Genomic DNA, 20,445 nt, shown 5'->3' with positions numbered 1-20,445 from the left:
TCATGAGTTATTTACGACTAAGTGATTTTCGGAAGTGGAAGTATGCGTTATATGATCAACTATGGACCGACCCGGAAAAGAATTTCGCGGAATAATTTGAATACACACATAACATTTTCGAGAGAATTTTTATAACGATATCATAATTAAGGGCTTTCTTTATATGGTCCGATCAGGGAAATTTTTACAGAATTATTTGTATGTATATTTATATAAAAGGCCACATTCGAGTTAATATATTATGATATACATATATGATATAATTATTAATTAATGAGTTATTTACAATTGAGTGATTTTCGGACTTACATGTATGTATAAATATGTATGTGGAAGCTATTAAGGGTCGATCCGGAAAAAAATTTGCTGAATAATTTCTATTTGTACATAATAAATTTTGTCCCAATCTGGTTATTTGTTATTATTATATTCATTTAACTGATTTTCGGAAGTGGGCCTTATATTAAAGCTATGGTCAATTATGGACCGATGTAAGTACGATTTCTGACATTAGATTTATAAGTGGTTGTACCGATATTCTAGAAGGTTATTAACAATAAAGACTTCTGATAAAGTTTTTTAAAATAGCTGCTATAGTTTCTAAAACTAATAAAGAGTAAGAAAGAACAATATTCTAATGGGTTGAATGGGAATGTTGGTCATATCAACGTTATTTATAGAACTATTTTGCGCAGATCTTTACGGTCTTCTAAACACTGATTTCAACATACATACAGACAGACATAAATGGCTACCTCAACTCAAATTTAACATTTCAAAGGCATTAATTAATACTTCTCAGAATTAAATGATTATTTAGAAGAATTGACGGCTCTTTAAAAGACAACTCAGACCAACAAACTTTGAAAAAAATTTAAACCCAGAGACCATAGTAAACTTTTCTAAAGGATTAAGATGCAATTGATTAAAAAGTGATTAAGGATTATTTCTTGAGAAAATTCAAAACAATAACAAGAGCCCTATATGGAATATCTTACAAAACTGGATTTCGGTTTGTTTGGCTAAAAACATTAAATTACGTTTTTTTTATTAATTTTTATTGATACTTAGTTATAAATAAATAAGAGAGACCAAATACTATATGTTAAGGGTAAAACCGATTTTTTATATGGCGTGCATTTGATTTAAAAGAAAAGAAAGTTTATATTAAGAAGTGTGCCCCTATCAAAGTGACACATATACTTCTTAAAATTACCCCATCCATACACCCATAAATAACACTTAATAACTATATCAAAATAAATCATAAATCAAAATATTTAATAATGTCCGATAACAAATAAAGAAAACAAGTATATAAATGGCAAACAACTATTAAGTGGCTAACAATCAGTGTTTAAAGTGGAATAAAACACAATGCAAATTTTCTTTATAATCGCTTTAACGATAGCTGTGGTTTCCGCAGGCAACATCCTGCCTGAAAACACAATTATCCAGCCCCGACAATTGCCAGTTGCTGTAAATGTAGAGGGACGTATTACTAATGGCCAAAATGCCGCTGAAGGACAATTTCCCTATCAAGTAGGTTTGAGTTTCTCCAGTTCAAATGGCGGCTGGTGGTGTGGTGGTTCTTTAATCGACAACAGTTGGGTGTTGACAGCTGCTCACTGTACTAATGGGTGAGTAAATAAAAAATAATAAAGTGTACAATATGTAATCCTTATTCATAAATATATTCTATATATAGCGCCTCTGCAGCCACTGTTTATTTGGGAGCCACTGTACGTACTAGTCCCAAGGTCACCTACACTGTATCCAACAGCAATTTTGTTCAACACAAGAGCTATAATTCATTAGTATTGAGCAATGATATATCTTTGATTCGTATACCCTCGGTTAGTTTCACCAACTATATCAACAAAGTTGCTTTGCCTGCTGTCTCCTCCTCCTACTCTACTTATGCTGGCCAAAATGCTATCGCTTCCGGTTGGGGTTTAGTTTCTGACTCTGCTACTGCTGTGGCCTCTAAATTGCAATATGCCACTTTACAGATTATTGAAAATTCAGTTTGTGCCCAGACTTACGGATCTCTTGTTATCAGAGCCAAGACCATTTGCACTGCTACTCCCAAAGGAACTTCAACCTGCAGTGGTGACTCTGGCGGTCCATTGGTTTTGGCTTCATCTAAAACTCTAGTTGGTGTTACTTCATTTGTTTCAACGGCTGGCTGTGAATCGGGTGCTCCTGCTGGTTTTGTACGCGTCACCAGTTATTTGGATTGGATTCAAGAGAATACCGGTATATCTTTGTAAAAGATATATTTGGCTATAGAGTTTTTTTGAATGTTACGAAATAATAAATACATATGCAAATTATTAAAGCAAAAACATATTTTTTTAAATTAACTAAAGGTTGGAAACCCGTTAATTTAGTTTGTTATAGTTTATATAGAAGATATATAGACTTTTTTCATCGTTCAGAAGGAATTTGTAATTCTGTGGAAATAGTTGAAAAATATTTTCAATTTGTTTAATTTAAACCAAATTTTATCCTTCAGAATTAAATTAAAGCTTTATCAAGGAATTCATTCGACTAAAAAGTTTTAAGAATTAATTATCGAAATTAAATCTGAGAATGCCTTTAAAAATGGTTAATTTTTTAATAATGTTATAAATATATAAACAAATTAAGATTTTTTTAGTTTCCAAGGTGTGAAGACTTATTTGAAAAAAATAGCGATAAAATAAAATTTTATTTTTTGAATAAAACTTTAGTTTTACCACAAAAAATTGACTTTTCGCAATTTATTAAGTCGACTTTCGAATTTTTTGTAATTCATCGACTTTTTTCAATTTATTCAGATTTATTTCGAATTTTATCTACAAAATCGATTATTTTACAATTTTCCAACAATATCTTCTGCTTTGTTGGTACAAAGTGGTCAACTTTGAATTTTTGAATTTTTTTTCGACATAAAGTCGATTGTTTGACAGTTGATTTATAAAAACCGTATAGTTTAAGAAAAACTCGACGTTTTGTAATTAATGAAAATTGTACTTTACGCCATTTTTCAATTTACAATAAGTAGTTTTTTTTTGACATTTTACAATTTTTTCAAACTCTAATACCAACTTTTCAACTTCTTTTTCAATGTGTGTGTCAAAAATATCATATCTCGACAGTTTCCGACGTTTTTTATATAATATAGTCGACTTACCTACCGACTTTTTTAAACAAAATAGTTGACTTAGACTTTTTTCAAAATATCGATTGTTAAATCGACTTTCGAATAATCGAACGATCGACTTTTTGTCGAAAAAAGTCGAAAAGTCGAAGTCGACTATTTTGTTCCAAAAAAGTCGATAACTCGACTATCGTCTGTGAAAAAAGTCGAAAAGTCGACTTTGTAAATAAATGTCGAAAATAGTCGGAAAGTCGTAAAAAGTCGAAAAAAGTTAAAAACTCGAAAATAGTAGAAAAGTCAAAAAATAGTCGAAAATTTTAAAAAAGTGGAAAAAAGTCAAAAACTCTAGAACAGTCGGAAAACTCGAAAAAAGTCAAAAAATAGTCGAAAATAGTCAAAAAGTCGAAAAAAATCGAAAAGGCAAAAAAGTCGAAAAGTCGACTATTTATAAAATACTACTATTTATAAAATAATGAAAAGTCGATTTTTCGACTTTTTTCATTTAATTAAAAGTCGAGTTTTAGACTTTTCGACTTATTTGGAATTATTTTATAAATAGTCGACTTTTCAACTTTTTTCGATTTATTTGACTTTTTGACTATTTTTCGACTATTTTAGAGTTTTTGACTTTTTTTCCACTTTTTTAACATTTTCGACTATTTTTGACTTTTTTCTACAATTTTCGAGTTTTCGACTTTTTCCGACTTTTTTCGACTTTTTCCGACTTTTTCCGAATTTTTATCGACTTTCAGACTTTCGTCGAGTTATCGACCTTTTTGGAACAAAATAGCCGACTTCGACTTTTCGATTTTTTTCGACAAAAAGTCGATGGTTCGAAAGTCGATTTATAGAACCCTACTACTAACGACTTCGCAAAAAATCTCCATAGATAAATTAAAAATGTGGCAACACAGAATTTTTCCATTTTATTGAAAAAGTCGAACAAATATTTTTTTTTATTGCAACAATAATACTTTTTTAATATTATTCGAAATTTAATCAAAATTGCTTTTAATATAAGAAATCATTTTTACATTTATCAGTCTTCGTTCCTTCCACAAAAAACACAATAATTCATATTAAAACCAATAACAATAAATAAATTCACAATAATAATAACAATTCACAATTTACTCAATGTTAAACAACCCTGTTTTTCAATAAAGGCGAAATAACATTGCGGCGAAATCAAAATGGAGTCAAAAAAAATGGCGACGAAGGCAAAGACGTCTTGTAAATATTAAACAAGAAAAAGTGTATTTATGTGAAAATTAATAACTTTTTCGTGTAAAAACCAATAAAAAACGAAATATTTAAGAGTGTTAATGATAAAGAAACGTTGAAAAATCATAACTATTAACTAAAATACAGAAATATTACGGCGGCAAAATTTTCATTCTTTCGTGGTAAAATTTTCGGTAGGAAAAAAGAAACGTCGAATAAAACTGAAAAGAAACCACATAATAAAAAAGTTTGCAATAAACTGAAACTAAAAAACGTGTAATACTAATTATGAGAAATATATAATAAAACATAGTGCAAGGATATTACTAGAGTTTTTAATAAATTAATATAAATTATTTGTATATAATACAAATATCTTATGTGAAAAAAGCAAAAAACGAAAAAAAGAAAAGATATAAAGAAGTGGAAAGGGAGAATGAGTGTGTGTTTTCAACTATCGTTTCTTCGTTGTTCGTCTTGAGTAGTGAGTGAGTGTATGTAAAAGAAGAAAAATGAATGAAAAATTGATGGCTCCTCGCAGTTGCGACTTGAATGACTGATGAAATGAAAAATTGGACAAGACAAGCAACAAAATAATATCCCCACAAAAAATTGTAAATGTATATATTACATTTACTAAATATGAATCTAATAAATAATCCAACTATAAAGTTTAATCAACCAAATAAATGTTAAATTGTTGCTAAAAACAAAATTATAACAAATTTGGCAAAGCATTTCGGTTTGTTTACATGACTAACTGAGATTTAATAAAATCAAAAAACGAGGGAAAATAAATGTCAATACAATATTATTTGTTGATTTATTTATAAAAGCTTTTTTTTCTTTTAAAGTCTGTGGTTTAAGTTTAATTTGTATATAAAACGAAAAAAAAAAACAAAAATATCTCAAAGATGCAAAATTTTAGATTTTTTAAATGGGTTAATATATTGTAATAAACAAGAGTAAATAATTCATTGGGGTTTGAGACTTGACTTTCATAAGAGACATCTATCAGCAACAATGACAATTAGACAAATGTGCGGCGAAGAAAAATTTAAGGAAAAAAAATAGAAAAATTTACTTAATATAACAAATAAAACAGCGTAAAATAGTAAATGTTTGTAAAAATTGCAAGAAAAAAGAAAAAGAAATAATAAATCATGCAAAACATATGCAAATTACTAACTTATTTAGTAGTTTAAGTATTAATAATTGCTAAAATCGTATGTATTCTACTAATTTCTTCTTCTTCTTTCTTTACAAGTTAATGTGAATTGTGGCGAAAAAAGGTAGAAGAAGAATCATGAAAACGAAATAACTCAGATTTTTTTGCTCTTCTTATAATATTTATCAGAAATTTTCACATTTTTACAGAGTCTAAGGATAAATTGAAAACAAAAAATAAATTTGCCTTAAGCAATATAAATTAAAAATAAAACGCAATGTGAATAAAAAAATAAATAATATGAAAAGTTTATATTATGGTGCGTTCAATTAATTAAAATCATCATCATCATATAAAAAATACACACAAAATTATTTGTGGAACTAAACGAACGAATTTAAGTGCAAAACAAGAAGAAGGCGGAAATTGCAAAGCAAAAGAATCGAAGAAGTGAAAAAACACAAACACAGTAAAACTGCAAAAACAATAGAATAGAAAGTGTTCAAACAATGTTTGAAATAAAAAAAACTATACATTTATGATAAAATTGTGCATAAGGAAATCATTATTATTATTATTAAGAATACATAAAACGTAGTAATTAAATAATAAATTAAGTGTTAAAATATTATTAAATGGCAATATTTTCAAGCGAAAGCAGAAAAAAAACATTGAAAATTAAGAAGTATCATCAAAACTATAAAATAATAATTCAAGAAGCACACGCCTTTGCGCACAAGTGTGTTTACTGCACACCAACCAATGGAAACAACCACCTTTTAGTTACTTACAACTCTACTGCAACTGATTAGCAAGAATAACGTCCAGAAAACGTAGAATCCCAGGAAAAGAGTTATTAACAAATAAAAGTTCTAATAAAATCATATTTGAAGAAGAAAAATTGATTTTAATGCAAAACCCAGAAATTCCCGCTGCATAATAATCATTACAACATGTATAAAGCAGACAACAACAACAATCAATACTATACCAAACTATTTAATGGACTTTTGAAAATAGAATAGAATACTCATTATAAAAGTAACTCCGATTACAGTTACAACAAACTAACTAACAAATAAATAAATAAACAACAAGTAGAAAGATTAATAATTATACAAAGACATAACAAGTACACACATACCTACAGACAGTAAAACATACAGACAGGCAGTCAGTCAGTCAATAAGCATAAAGCAAAAAAAGGAACATATAAAGAAGAACAACACATACGTTGGTGACTGCAAAAAACACAATATATAAAAATAATAATATTAGTAGTGTCTAATAAATTTGACAACGAAATAAATACATGTGTTTGCTTTCGTTTATCCTGCACAAAACATGTCACAAAGAGGTAAACGCGGTAACCATTTACACCATCCACGACTTGATGTTGAACCGCAACCACCTCCCACGAAACGACGTAAAGGTCGACCTCCCAATGGTGGCGGCGGCGGGTTGGGCGGTGGACTTGGTGGAGGCGGAGGTAGCGGCGGTGGTCCCGGCACTAATATAAATTATCCCGGCAATCAACATGTAAATGTCAATTGTGTTAGACCCATAATAACAAGCAGTGCAACATCAGTTGACCTTGAACCCAATCAACACGCCACCGTAGTGGCTGGCGACGAAATTATCAGTTCTACTAGTGCAAAGGCGGCGGGTAGTCAAGGTTCATCTTCATCTGTTGCAACGTGGCAGGCACGATCTGTTTCAGACATAAAAATGTCTAGCATTTACAATCGAAGCTCGACGGAAGCTCCAGCTGAACTCTATCGGTAAACTGAACTAAACTTTTCACGAGTCGACTTGTATTATTTACCACAATTTTTGTTTCTGTCCATTCCCTCAATATTATAGTAAGGATCTCATAAGTGCGATGAAATTGCCAGATTCTGAACAATTAGCTAACTATGAATACCTCGTTGTAAACGATCAATGGAAACAAGAATGGGAACGAGGTGTTCAAGTGCCAGTAAATCCGGATTCACTTCCCGAGCCATATGTTGAAGTGCTAACAGAACCCATAGTGCCACCTGCTCATGATTTTAAACTGTAAGTTATAAATATTCTCCTAATTAATTAAGAACGACAAGATCTAATACAAAATATAAATTACATATTTACAGTCCAAAAAATCGCTTCCTGCGCATAACTAAAGACGAGAACTACTCTCCCGAGTTACATTGTCTGACAAATGTAGTTGCTCTAGCCGAAAACTCCTGCGCTTACGATATCGATCAAGTTGATGCAGCATGGTTAAAACTTTACAATACTGATCGCAAACAGTATGGGGCTTTTTCCATCAGCGAAACTCAGTTTGAGAGAGTAATCGAAGAATTAGAAGTAAGCTAATCTCATGGCAATTATCTCTGGTTCATTCTAAACTAAAAATTATATTCTCTTTTTAACAGATACGTTGCTGGGAGCAAATTCAGGTCATTTTGAAAAATGAAGAGGGCCTCGGTATCGAATATGATGAAAATGTCATATGTGACGTATGTCGTTCGCCTGATTCGGAGGAAGCTAACGAAATGGTTTTCTGTGATAATTGCAATATATGTGTACATCAGGCGTGTTATGGTATTACAGCTATTCCATCAGGTAATTATACTAAATAATGTTTTGGAAAAAATCACACTCAGAATGCTGTAGGTTTTAGTCAATATTTTAACAAATACTTGAAGACTTCTAAAGCTTTGTTAAAAATATGTTTCCTAAATACCATTTTTTCATAAAATATAGAATAATATAAACAAAAAAATAATTTTAATTTTATTTGCAGGTCAATGGCTTTGTCGAACATGTTCTATGGGCATCAAACCAGACTGTGTTTTGTGTCCGAACAAAGGTGGTGCAATGAAATCAACCAAATCAGGCAAACATTGGGCGCATGTTTCGTGTGCACTGTGGATACCGGAAGTCAGTATTGGATGTGTTGACCGCATGGAACCAATTACAAAAATTTCAAGCATTCCAACAAGTCGGTGGGCTTTGTTATGTGTTCTATGTCGCGGCCGAGATGGCGCTTGCATACAGTGTTCGGTAAAAACATGCAAAACAGCATATCACGTTACGTGTGCTTTTCAACATGGTCTAGAAATGCGCGCAATAATTGAAGAGGGAAATGCCGAAGATGGCGTTAAACTACGATCGTATTGTCATAAACACAGCGTAAGCAAAGGAAAGAAAGAGGCGAATAGCAAGGGGGTTAGTAGTACCAGTTGTAAAAATAGATTGCCTGCGGGAATTGGATCTGGCACTGAAGATGATGACTGTCGAAGGCGAAAGAGTCGAAAATCCGATATGACCTCTGAGGAACGTAATCAGGTTCGGGCACGTCGTTTGCAGGTAAGTTTAAGTTAATTACACAAAAACGTTCCACTGCTAATTTTGTATTTAATTTCAAAAAAAAAAAAAAAAAAAAAACAACAACAACGTTAAAACAATAGGAAGTCGAATCAGAATTTGATAAACATGTAAATATTAAAGACATAAGTTGTCACCTTTTTGATGTCGATGACGATGCCGTTGAGGCCATTTACAATTATTGGAAGCTAAAACGAAAATCGAGGAATAATCGTGCACTTATTCCTCCCAAATCGGAGGATGTTGAAATGATAGCTCGTAAGCAAGAGCAGCAAGATCTCGAAAATCACAAGTTGGTAGTTCATCTAAGGCAAGACCTCGAAAGGGTTAGAAATCTTTGTTACATGGTTAGCAGAAGAGAAAAACTTTCTCGTTCTCTTTTTAAACTACGAGAGCAGGTATTTTATAAGCAAATATCCGTGCTTACCGATGCTACTACGCAATCGAGTGAAACGAACGAAAAATGCGATGAACAATTCAAAAACGCAGTGATTTACGCCAACGATGGTCCGACATTATACGATCACTTTTATTCGTCGTGCGACAAAAATGCACCCACACAGTACCAAAGTTTAGAGTATATTTTGGAGAAACTCCTGGGTAGTGCCAAAAGCGGACCAAAATCTGGCACAAAAGGTTCTAGAGCTTCAACGTCACCCACAAAACGTTCTACTACTAAGACATCTGCGTCCACGAACTCAGCAACTACTTCGGCGAATAGTACGAGTCACTCGGCTGGTAAAGCATCAACATCTGCAAACAAAAAAGTTAATAATGGCGGTGTTATGACAAGTAAGGCATCTACCACGATTTCGGCAACAAACGAGTCTGTGGAAAAGCAGGTGGCAAAGAAAAGCTCCAATAGACGTTCTACTTCGTCTGCGACACCATCCACACTCACAACGCCGACTTCAGGACAACGCACTAGTACGGTTCGCACGTCATCGTCTTCAAAAACTGCGACGACGACACCGTCCTCGAAAACAACAAAAAATGCATCAAACAGTTCTGATGACAGTTCATCGTCTTCGGGCAGTTCGTCTTCAGATGATGAGGATTCTTCTTCGGATAATGGCTCCAGTTCTGGAAGCGGTTCCAGCTCTGAATCAGAAAGTGGATCCAGTTCATCCGACTCTGAATCGTCATCTTTGAGTGTCAGCAAAGTTACTTCGGCCAGAGCGAATAAATCTCTCAAAAAAATGAGTCCTTCAAAGAAGAAAACTGCTTCAAGATCTATCGAAGTGGCGGCAAAACAAAGAAGGAAGAGTACCACGCAGTCCAAAGCGGAGACGGAAGCCAAAACTCCTTCAACAAAGTCTACCAAAGACTTTTCCAAAGTTGATGTTACCACTGTGCTTTCCAGTTCCAGCGAGATTGAAGCAGAAACCAATAAGAATAAGAAACAAAAAGTTTCAGTACCTGTCAAGCAATCCAGTAATACTACGTCTGAGACTGAAGCTGGTGTTACCAAACCGACAACATCGCAGAACACATCCAACTTACTTTTATCTCAAACGGATACTAACAAGACTTCACTAGCGAAAGAAAACTCAAGCTCATCCAGTGATGAAAGTATTGAAGTAACACCAAAGAAATCTAGAAAACAGTTAACTAAGTCAATGGATTCAGGAAGCAAGGATTATTTAACGAGAAAGAAAGTAACCGAATCCTCAGTAAATCGGAAATTAATCGAACAAATTTACTCAGATTCTGATAGTTCTTCGGAGTTGGACAACAAAGAAAAAGAAGAACGTGCAACCGAGAGTAATGTCAGCGATTCGCAGAATCAACAAACCATAAGAACTAAAGCAGCGATGAAAGAGTTTACTCTACAACAGCAAACGTGCAGCAAAACGCAAAAGGATCTATCCAACAGTGGGAACTTGGAGAAACTAAATGAGATCCAATCTAACTCACATAAAACTTCAAATGACCTTGTTAAGCAGAAACCCCAAAAGTTAAGTTCTGATTTGTTAGTAGTACCGCAACGACAAGCAGCTAAGAAGGCCTCAGAAAATATGAGATCAACTAATTCCAATTTATTAACGGGCATTGGTTCGTCATCTTCTTTCGGCAATACTTCGAATTCAGGAACATTGCAACGTGATTTTGAGGTGAAACATCGCGAAGCTTCAAAACAAAAGGAAAATGTCAGTCTTAAGTCCGACGAAAAACTAGAAAAGAAAAGTACAGCTAAAACTAACGATCAACAAATTGAGAAGCCAAGTGTCAACAAACGTGGACGTCCCCCAAAGAATTTAAAAGACGCTGCCGAGCCTAGTCAAACACCCTCAACCACAACTTCAGAACAAACTGCTGGTCTAAGTCGTGCTAAAGAACCTCAAACATCAGTTGATCAAGAAACTAAAAAGTCCTCATCCTCAACATCTTCTGCGCAAATGTGTGAAGAAAAGTCGGCACAAAGCAAGTCTTCGTCCAATGTCGATTCTTTAAAATCGAATGAGGTTGCTAAAAATAACATACTTGTGTCATATGTTGTCCCACAAAGGCAAGCCGCAAAGAAAGCAGCTGAACAGCTAAAGAACAGCAACAAAACACCACAAGCCATTCTAGAGGCGGCACCAGCACCAATAATTACGGATGACAAAGAACGTGTTAACAGCAGCATTGATAAGGAAGCAAAACTAAAAACACCTGAAGATCGAAGTGTTAGAGCAGCACCAACACGTCGTATGTCTACGAGAGAGTCTACCTCAAATTCAGCCAGCAAGCAAGATGCTCCTGTTGCAACATTGACTACCAAGAAGACGCCAACTAGTAGCAGACAACGTGGAAAAGACGAACCACCAATTCAGACAACAGTAAACACAACACCTAAGCGTTCTACACAGACATTGGATAAGAAACGTAAAGTCTCCATAACATCCAGTTCGGAAAGTGATTCCAGTTCCTCCTCGTCTTCCTCGGACGGCAGTGATGATAGTTCTAGCAATAGTGGCAGTAGTTACACAACTTCTTCGTCAGACGATGAAGATGCCAGTGACATTGAAGAAAAACGGCCTGAGGAACGACCTGTTACTGATACAACCAAACAAAATGTACGCAAATCACTTGACACCAAAATTTCGGTTTCTCAACAAAACTCTAGCACTGACACAAAGATATCTTCTAAGTTGCCTTCTCAAAAACAATTAAAGCGAAATATTAGTAACTCTTCCTCCAACACTGACGAACAAAGTTCAACCAAATCCAGCATACAGACTCGTAGGAAATCGTCCTTAATCGATGATCCAACGTCAAAGGTTCTTGAAATGAAAACTACTTCAGATTCCCAAGCTGAAGATAATTCAGCCTCTATGCCTCAGTCTTCATCTTCATTATCCACAGCGATAGCATTACATAAAAAATTATCAGATGAGGAAGAAAAACCAAAGAATGAAATAAAACAGGTTGATTGCAATGAACCAAACAAAATCAAGGATGCTAGTGTTGAATCCGAAAAAGAGGCGAATTGTGGGAGAACAACGCCAACATCTGCAGTTATGCAAATCTCTGGAGGAATTAGCAATGAACCTAAAGAGGTCAGCGTTGAAATGAAAAACGAAGCAATTACACGAGATTTGGAAGAAATGGTTAAGGACAACATCATCACAAATGAAGAAAAGCGAATTGATAATGATGACAAAATAATGGACCCAATAGAGGAGGAACCTAAGGAAACGTCAATGGGAACTAGTAATAATGCCACGCTTATTGAAGACAAAGTCACTTCAGTAAGTATGGATGTATGTTCTGAAGTTCCCATGGATATCGATGAGGAACTCACAACCGCACCAACGCACACCACTTTACCGTCAGGTGATCACAACAGCTCTTTATTAAAAACTGATGATTTATTAGACAATCTTGATCCTCCGCCTGCATTAGTGCCCGCTTCTCCAATTCACTCTTCCAGTTCCAGTTGTGAAGAAAATGACGATCAATCGAATGCCAGTAATGAAGATCATGATAACCTAGATTCTACACATAATATCAAATCTCGAAGAACCATACCTGGCAGTCCTCCAATCTCGGCAGAAGAAGAACACACACATCACACTCAACATCTGCTCAATGAAATGGAACTTGTAAGAGCATTAGAAGAAGAACGTAAAAAGGATTTGGCAGCTGCCGCCAATCAAGCTGAGGAAGTCAAGTTTGCCGAATCTAAGTCTCCCGGCGTATCAGTCATTGCGCCTGAGCCATTGGAAATAATAGATCTTGATTCAAATTCCAATTCAGAACATGTGTCTTCTCCACCAAAACAGTCGATAGATGTTCCTACTGCTCTAGAGTTGAATACGGCGTCGTTGGAGATCTCTTCGCTGTCTTTTGGCAAATCTTCACAAGTAGAATCTAATAAAAATCAGCAGAATATCGATTCGATAGAGCAAGAAACTAAACTGCAATCTTCATTAGTCCTTCCGACAACTTCTCCATCAACACCTAAGGTTTCCTGTGATCCCTTACCCATTAGCACACATACTTCGGTGCTCGAAAGTGGCCATCATCCTATTGTAGATACAATACTTGATCTTGAAGATAATGCCAAGAAGAAACAGGAAGAAAATCAGCAACAACAAATGCACAATTTCCCCAATGTTCTCTTAAATACTTCTTCATTTGACAGTCATGCGGTTGAAAATTTAAGCAGTCTTCTAACGAATGACAGTAATATTAGAAAAGACATTTCAGAGGAAGACAGCTTCCAAGCAACGAGAAATCTCTTGGAGAAACTTCGTAAGAAACGTAGTCGCGCAGACGAATCTAAAGAGCCAGATCTAATGTTGCCCCCTCCAACTCCAGCCATACCCTCTGTATTTCCCTTTCACAATGCTGCAGATCCGGAAGATATTATCCATGCTCAAAAGGAAAACGCCATGTCATCTCTCGAAGCAAATAGTGCTGGTCATTATAACATAGAAACTGCACAACCATCACAAACAACACCACAAACAGCAAACAACCACAATTTGCTAGTCAGTTCATCGCCAAATACAACAACCGTACCGAACAAAGATAATAACCTGGATATCTATGGAAATATGTCCCACAATAGCTCTGCCGAGGCACTAAGGACATCTTCAGATGCTGAAAACATCTGCAGCATGAGTAATACCTTGTCATTATCCACTTATATGGAAGGAAATGTCCAATCCATGCAATCACAACCGCAACTACCAATTTCACCCATGCAACAACATTCTGCACAACACACACCAACGCCTCACCATCCTCATCAAGGTACAACGCCTAATTCCAATTACACCCAACAGCAGCAACCACACACACCAGCCCAACAAACAAATGTGGCAGAGTTGACTTCCCTTATACAAAACGAACTGGCGAGTCAAGCAACGTCTACGTTGAGTAAAACTCCAACAATAGATGCGTTTGGTCCAAAATCAAACAATAACAATAATATGTCTTCCAATGATGTTGCCGATGATCGTGTAGCAGACACAACGCCTGATTTTGTGGATTTGCATGCAGCTGCTGCAGCTTCTAAAGATTTCACTTCCTCAGCCTCAATTGGTAGTAATAAATTAGTGGTCGATTGTGACTTTGATGAAAACACTCGTATGCAATCTCCCTACACTATGCAGGCGAATCGTATCTGGAATGAAAATGATTTGATAGCAGCCCGGAGATCAACATCACCAAGTTCAGTGTCAGAGTCAAATGATCAAACGCCGTCGATTGATTTACAACCACCATCACAGCAACAACAAACGCCCGTTCAACATCAAATCCCCCTTCAAAATACCCATGTTCAGTCGCAACAACATACAATTGCACCAAATGTGCTCCCCAACAGCAACAGTGCGAGCAATAGCAATGCCATCAACAAGAACTCCTTCTTTAATTCCATAAATAACTTCGCATTAACCTCTTCCTTCCAACAGCATCAAATGCAAACGCAAAATCAACTAAGTCAACAAACACAACAGCAATCTTCATTGCCAAATGGCATAGATTCGATGATATATAATACAAACTATAACAGCTCAACAGCAACAACGCCAACTTCCCAAGGAACACCTCAGCAACAACAATCAAATGTACAGCAACAACCTAGAACGCAACAGTACAACGGTTCGGTTGGTTTGTTTCATGATGCGGCCTCAGCTTTGCCGAACATTAATCAAATACCATTTGTATCAAATGATGGCAGTTCCGGAACTGGCGCAAATGTAATGTATCCCGCTGGACCGGGTATAGGTAGTAACGTAAATGCCGGTTCTAATACTGGCAACCAGCAGCAGTACAATTCGAATACAGCTATTGGTAGTGCTAACACATCGGGGGTTCCCTACAGTGGTGCAGCATTTACATCTTCCACGCATAATATTGCATTAACGGCAGCAATAGTTGGAGTTTCCGCGTCTGGCAGTCTAATCGACCACAATTCACCACGGCACCACCAAATGCGACCCTCCCATCAGTTTAATTTGACCTCGCCGAATAATGCCAATACCGGAACCCCATTCAACAGCATGCATTTGGGAAGTTGTGCAGAGAGCATGATGGCGACTCCTCAGCCGACCTCTCATCATACAACTCCAACTAAAGACTCACCATCGAAGGCTAATCGTTCATCGTCTCGTTATAGTCAACAAACACAACAGCAACAACAGTTGCGAAGTTCACACAAATCTCCCCAAGTGGCACAACACAAATCTCCGGGTAAATCTCCTAGGCAAATGGAATTACTCAGCAAACAACTACAGCAACAGCAAGCACACACTTCTCTGACAGAATTCACAAATATGAGTTCTAAACCTGCCAAGTACGATCCCTTAACACACACTTTAGCAGGAAAACCACGCCAAAGAGCTCCGCGTGGTACAGGAAGTGGAACGCGGGGTCGTGGTAGAGGCCGAGGACGTAATCGAGGTGGAAGTGTTACCAATGCTTTAATACCTCTGCCAATTCCCATGTCTGAATATGTAAGTGCAGACAACCTGGTCGGCACACCTTTCGAGTTCAGTTACGAAGAAGAAATGGCAGCACCGGGTATGGAGAATCTGCAGTCGCTGCGCGATCGACGTCGTTCATTCGATTGTAGAAATGCACAAAATTCAGATGCTCTAAAGTACCGCAGTCCTACAAGCTACAATGCTGGGGCTTGTAAAGTTCGGCACAGTGCGACCGGATCAACATCAGTAACAGCGGCTGCCTCTGCATCAAGTACTGAATCGATAGTCAACTGCAATAATAACCTAAAAGGTAGTACAACCTCAAACCTTCATTCTATTGTTCAACCCATGTTACCTGGTCCCGTTGACATGCGTACCTACAACCTGGGCTTTGAACCCCAACATTCCAGTGCGTCTCAAGAAGCCTACAACAACAACTTACTCGGCGCCTTTGATTCGGGTACAGCTGATCAAACCCTCTCCGAGTTCGATGAGGAGGATGAACGCGAATTCCAATCAGCTTTAAGAGCCACGGGCACAGCAAGTTCAATAAATACCACAAAGCAATTACAAATTTCCTTGTCATCCTCAATAAATACCTCTTCAATGGGAACAACGAATGTAGTTGATACGGTGGCCAGTGCCACCAACAGTCTTATACAAACATATTCAGAGAATATAGCCTCTACATCGGTTGCTGGCATATCAAATACTCAGTCGTCGTCAACGAGCATAATCGCATCCGCAACAACCAAAACCTGCTCGACAACGAACATCACGTCTGCAATGAGTTCAGCCGAATTGGTGACTGATTTGCAAACATCAATGGAAACCACTTCAGAGGATGTTTCTATTGATTCGGACACAACTTTAACTACTAAGGCCTCACTGTCCGATTCCCGCAACCAGTTAAAACTCAAGATTAAGGGACCTTTAGCTTACCCAGACAGTTACAACAACTCGAATGCCATTACACACACCTCCACATCCGTACAATCAAATATAAGTAATGTTCAGTCCATGGCCTCCACCAACGCGACCATAAGTGCTTCGGTGAGTGGAAGTGGCACCAATTCTAGAAGAATGCGCAAAAAAGAACTACTTAGTTTGTACGTGGTGCAGAAGGACAATCACGGAGATGATTCGTCATGTGGTTTGCCTCCTACCGATGCCAATATTCTTTCAAATGTTATGTCGGAAACCACCAGAAAAGCCGAAAGTGTTTGCAGCGAAGTGGACGAATATGGGTCAGAATTTGCAGCTGCTGGCTTAACGAGCAGCAAACGTTTCAAAAAGAACTCTAGTCGTGAGCTACGCTCTTTAGATATTATGGCAGGAGATATAAACGATACGACGGGAGTAAATCTAGGGGCTGATGGTCGCAGACGTAGTGGTTGTTCCTCCGGAAGTGCGGATAATAGTGTGGCGAAAATGAATACAGCTCTAAATGCCACCAAACGACGTGGCAGAAGTAAGACTCTTGAGGTGGCCGAAGATGAACCGGCTCCCAAACTAAAAATCAAAATTCGAGGACTTGCCGAGGGTAATGCCAGCGCTACTGCCACTGTCGGTAGTTGTGAAAGTAGCTTTAACAATTACGAGATCGCCCGACGATCTGTTGCCTGCCCGCCAAAGAAGCGTTTAACCTCCAACTATACTCCCACATTAGAGGACTTGATGAGAGACTCCATGAATTATCGGGACCAAGTTATGCAAGAATTTGGTGGAGACGACGATGAGCGTACCAAGCGCTCATCATCTAACTTTAATTCAACATCAACCAAAGCGCTTACCGATCCACCAATACATGTGAAGAAAAATAAATCTTCCAAGTCTAAAAAAGAGAAGAAAGATAAAAAGCGGCACAAAAATAAAGATTTTGAAGATAATCTCAGCTCGAACGCGGTAGCAAATAACAGTATGATCACCACCCTAATCGAACAACCAACAAGTGCATCTCCAGGAGAACCACCTAAACTGATATTAAGAATCAATAAACGCAAAGCAGAGTCGACGGCTACAGACACAAGTCGATCATCACCGGCAACCGCCCACACGGTACTATCACCGGAAGGACCATCTGCACCCATACGTCTCAAATTGGCACGTGTAGCTGAAGGTGGCGGCTATGTAATTGGTGATAAAAAGCGTAAAAAGAGCAAAAAGTCAAGTTCAACAACAAATACCGATGACTTGACAAACGCTAATTCCAACACAAGTTTCAGTAATACAGTGACAACACCTGCCTCTATAAATGATCTGGAAAAGTTTGCTGACGACGCAAATGCTCATCTTGGCATGACAACATCGCCAGCCGCAACTTTTACAAATTTCACGAGTGGTGACGTTGGTGTGACCGAGCCACCATCAATGGCAGAGACTGTTTCAGATGCAGCCAAAGACTCAAGTACACCCTCGCCCTGTCTGGTGATTGATTCTAGCAAGAGCAACGATATACACGATTCATCAAACACAGCCAGCTCATTAAATGACATAACGGCACCTTGTATTTCCGAATCAATACATTCTCTGGCAGTTACGCCAACCGCTGCCACTATGGCATCGCGAAATTGCAATGACAACAGCAATAGTCAGTCCTCGTCGGCATTGAGCAGTAGTCACAGCCGTCTTAGTAATTCCAATTCAAACTCTTTAATGAGCGCCACCCATCAAAGTCAAGCTAGCACTGGAAACAGCAGCACAACAACCAATCAAAACAACCCCAACAACAGCAGCAGTAACAGCAACAGTGGTACCGGCAGCAGTAGCATACTGGCCTTGCAAAAGAACTGTGAAGTTAGATGATGATAAGTGGTAAATTGTACAATATTACAAAACAATATAGATAAAAGATCTCCTCCTTAGGATACAGATATTTGTTTGCTCATCTTGATGGGGGTTATTGTGTGTGCTAAAGTACCAACCTGTATATAGTATTTGCGTTAAATTTTGCCCTTGCAACTCATGCATTAGCTATTGGACAGCAACTATTTATTCAATACTAAGTTTTCTTTCTCATTTCAAACAATACATAATATAAATGTTATTGTCGATTGTGAATAAACAACCATCAATCCCTCCATCACACTCCTAACACAAGCTTAAACAAGTTTTTTAGTTAATAAATCCTTTTAGTACTGGCAATAACACCTACCTACAATCTGATAAGCAAATATCTTTCAATATCGAGAGGTAAAGATGAAATATTTCCTAATTTATCATCAAAGCATTATGTATGATCGATCGATCGTTCATGAATACAATTGTAAACTAGTAAATTTAGTGATGTTTGATTATGTTATCATCGATTAAAACTGCAATATTTTCGAACCACTTGGTCGTATATCATCTGAACACCATGTACTAAGTATGACCGACCACCAATCTACTCTACTCTTCTATGTATTATCGAATAGAGCAGCAAGTCTGTTACGTATGTATGTATTTTTTGTTTACGTAGCTTAAAACTAGGCAAGGATAATAACAATAATATTAACAAAACAAAATCCTTTTATGTAAAAAGTCCTCTAAAAAGTTGCAGCAAAATAATAACGTTATAATACAAATTAATTTTAGTAAAAAACATTATAGTAAAATTTTAAGAAACTAAAAATAAAGATATTTTATCGCTATAAGTAAAAAAAAGTTTTAAAATTGTAACGAAATGTAAATATCTGTAACTGTAATAGTAATAATAATAATTTTAAAAGTTTATAAAATAAATAAAACAAAAAAAGAAATAAATTCCAAATCTGATTATACTACTCTTTACTATAAATACATAAATGAATGAATGTATCAAATGAAGAAAGCATGAATGCGCCCACATTTATACATAAAAAAATTTATTATTTATATATAAATAATATTGTAGAAAACATATTTAGTTAGTTAGTTGTATACATTGTATATGTGTAAATATTTATGTAATATTACAATTATTATTATTATTATTATTATGTATAATTAAAATTATTGTTCGTTAAATACAACAAAAAAAAAAAACGAAATATTGTCAAAGCAAATAAGCATTATTCGCAAAATATTTTATTAAAAAAATTATGATTAAGATTAATTTTAGTATAAATTAAAATTTAAACAACAAAAAACTTGAAAATAAAACAAAAAGCCTTATTAACAAAAAATAATAAGAAAAATCAATTTTCATTAAAATTCGTATCAATTAGTAAATGTTGAGGGTGAAAGTTAGTAATTTTAAAGATTTCAAATTATGTAAAGTTTAGAGGAATGATGTGTCTTCGAAGAAGATATCCTAGTGATGGGGAAAGTTATGGAACTATCATGGGAACATATATAAGGCTGTTCAAATAGGGCACTTTAACGGACTTCTGAAGAATATGCGGGAAATGAGCTTTTTTGATTGGCTATTGTGAAGGTTCTGACATAATACCTTCGGTATCTGAATCAAAATATTTTCCAGAACAAGACCGAATACCTTAGTCTTTTTCCAAACTCTTGGTTTATCTTTTTCCTGTTTTCTATTTGATCTCTATCGTAAGTTTAGGATTCTTAATGAATTGAAAGGTTTTTGGGATCAAGTATTAGTAATTAATTTGTATTAATCAAATCACTTACCTCCTTCCATAATAAATTAA

The 20,445-nt window shown here is 36.0% G+C and overlaps 1 protein-coding gene across 1 annotated transcript; it reads left to right on the top strand.

Moving 5' to 3' along the window:
• The first annotated feature begins 1,323 nt into the window (after positions 1 to 1,323).
• On the top strand, positions 1,324 to 19,960 carry LOC119607261 (PHD finger protein rhinoceros). Its single transcript, XM_037961119.1, has 8 exons — positions 1,324 to 1,640; positions 1,709 to 2,270; positions 6,846 to 7,318; positions 7,401 to 7,595; positions 7,670 to 7,886; positions 7,955 to 8,144; positions 8,326 to 8,891; positions 8,993 to 19,960. The coding sequence occupies exons 1-8, from the start codon at positions 1,378 to 1,380 to the stop codon at positions 18,632 to 18,634; spliced, it is 12,108 nt and encodes a 4,035-aa protein (XP_037817047.1). The 5' UTR covers positions 1,324 to 1,377; the 3' UTR covers positions 18,635 to 19,960.
• The last annotated feature ends 485 nt before the right edge of the window (positions 19,961 to 20,445 follow it).

This window comes from Lucilia sericata, unplaced genomic scaffold, assembly GCF_015586225.1.
Source record: "Lucilia sericata isolate MDLA Ls3-8-SP2 unplaced genomic scaffold, ASM1558622v1 Contig000682F_arrow, whole genome shotgun sequence".
Lineage (NCBI taxonomy): Eukaryota > Metazoa > Arthropoda > Insecta > Diptera > Calliphoridae > Lucilia > Lucilia sericata.
Note: the sequence above shows the minus strand (reverse complement) of the source record. Positions and strands in the feature narration are given on the sequence as shown.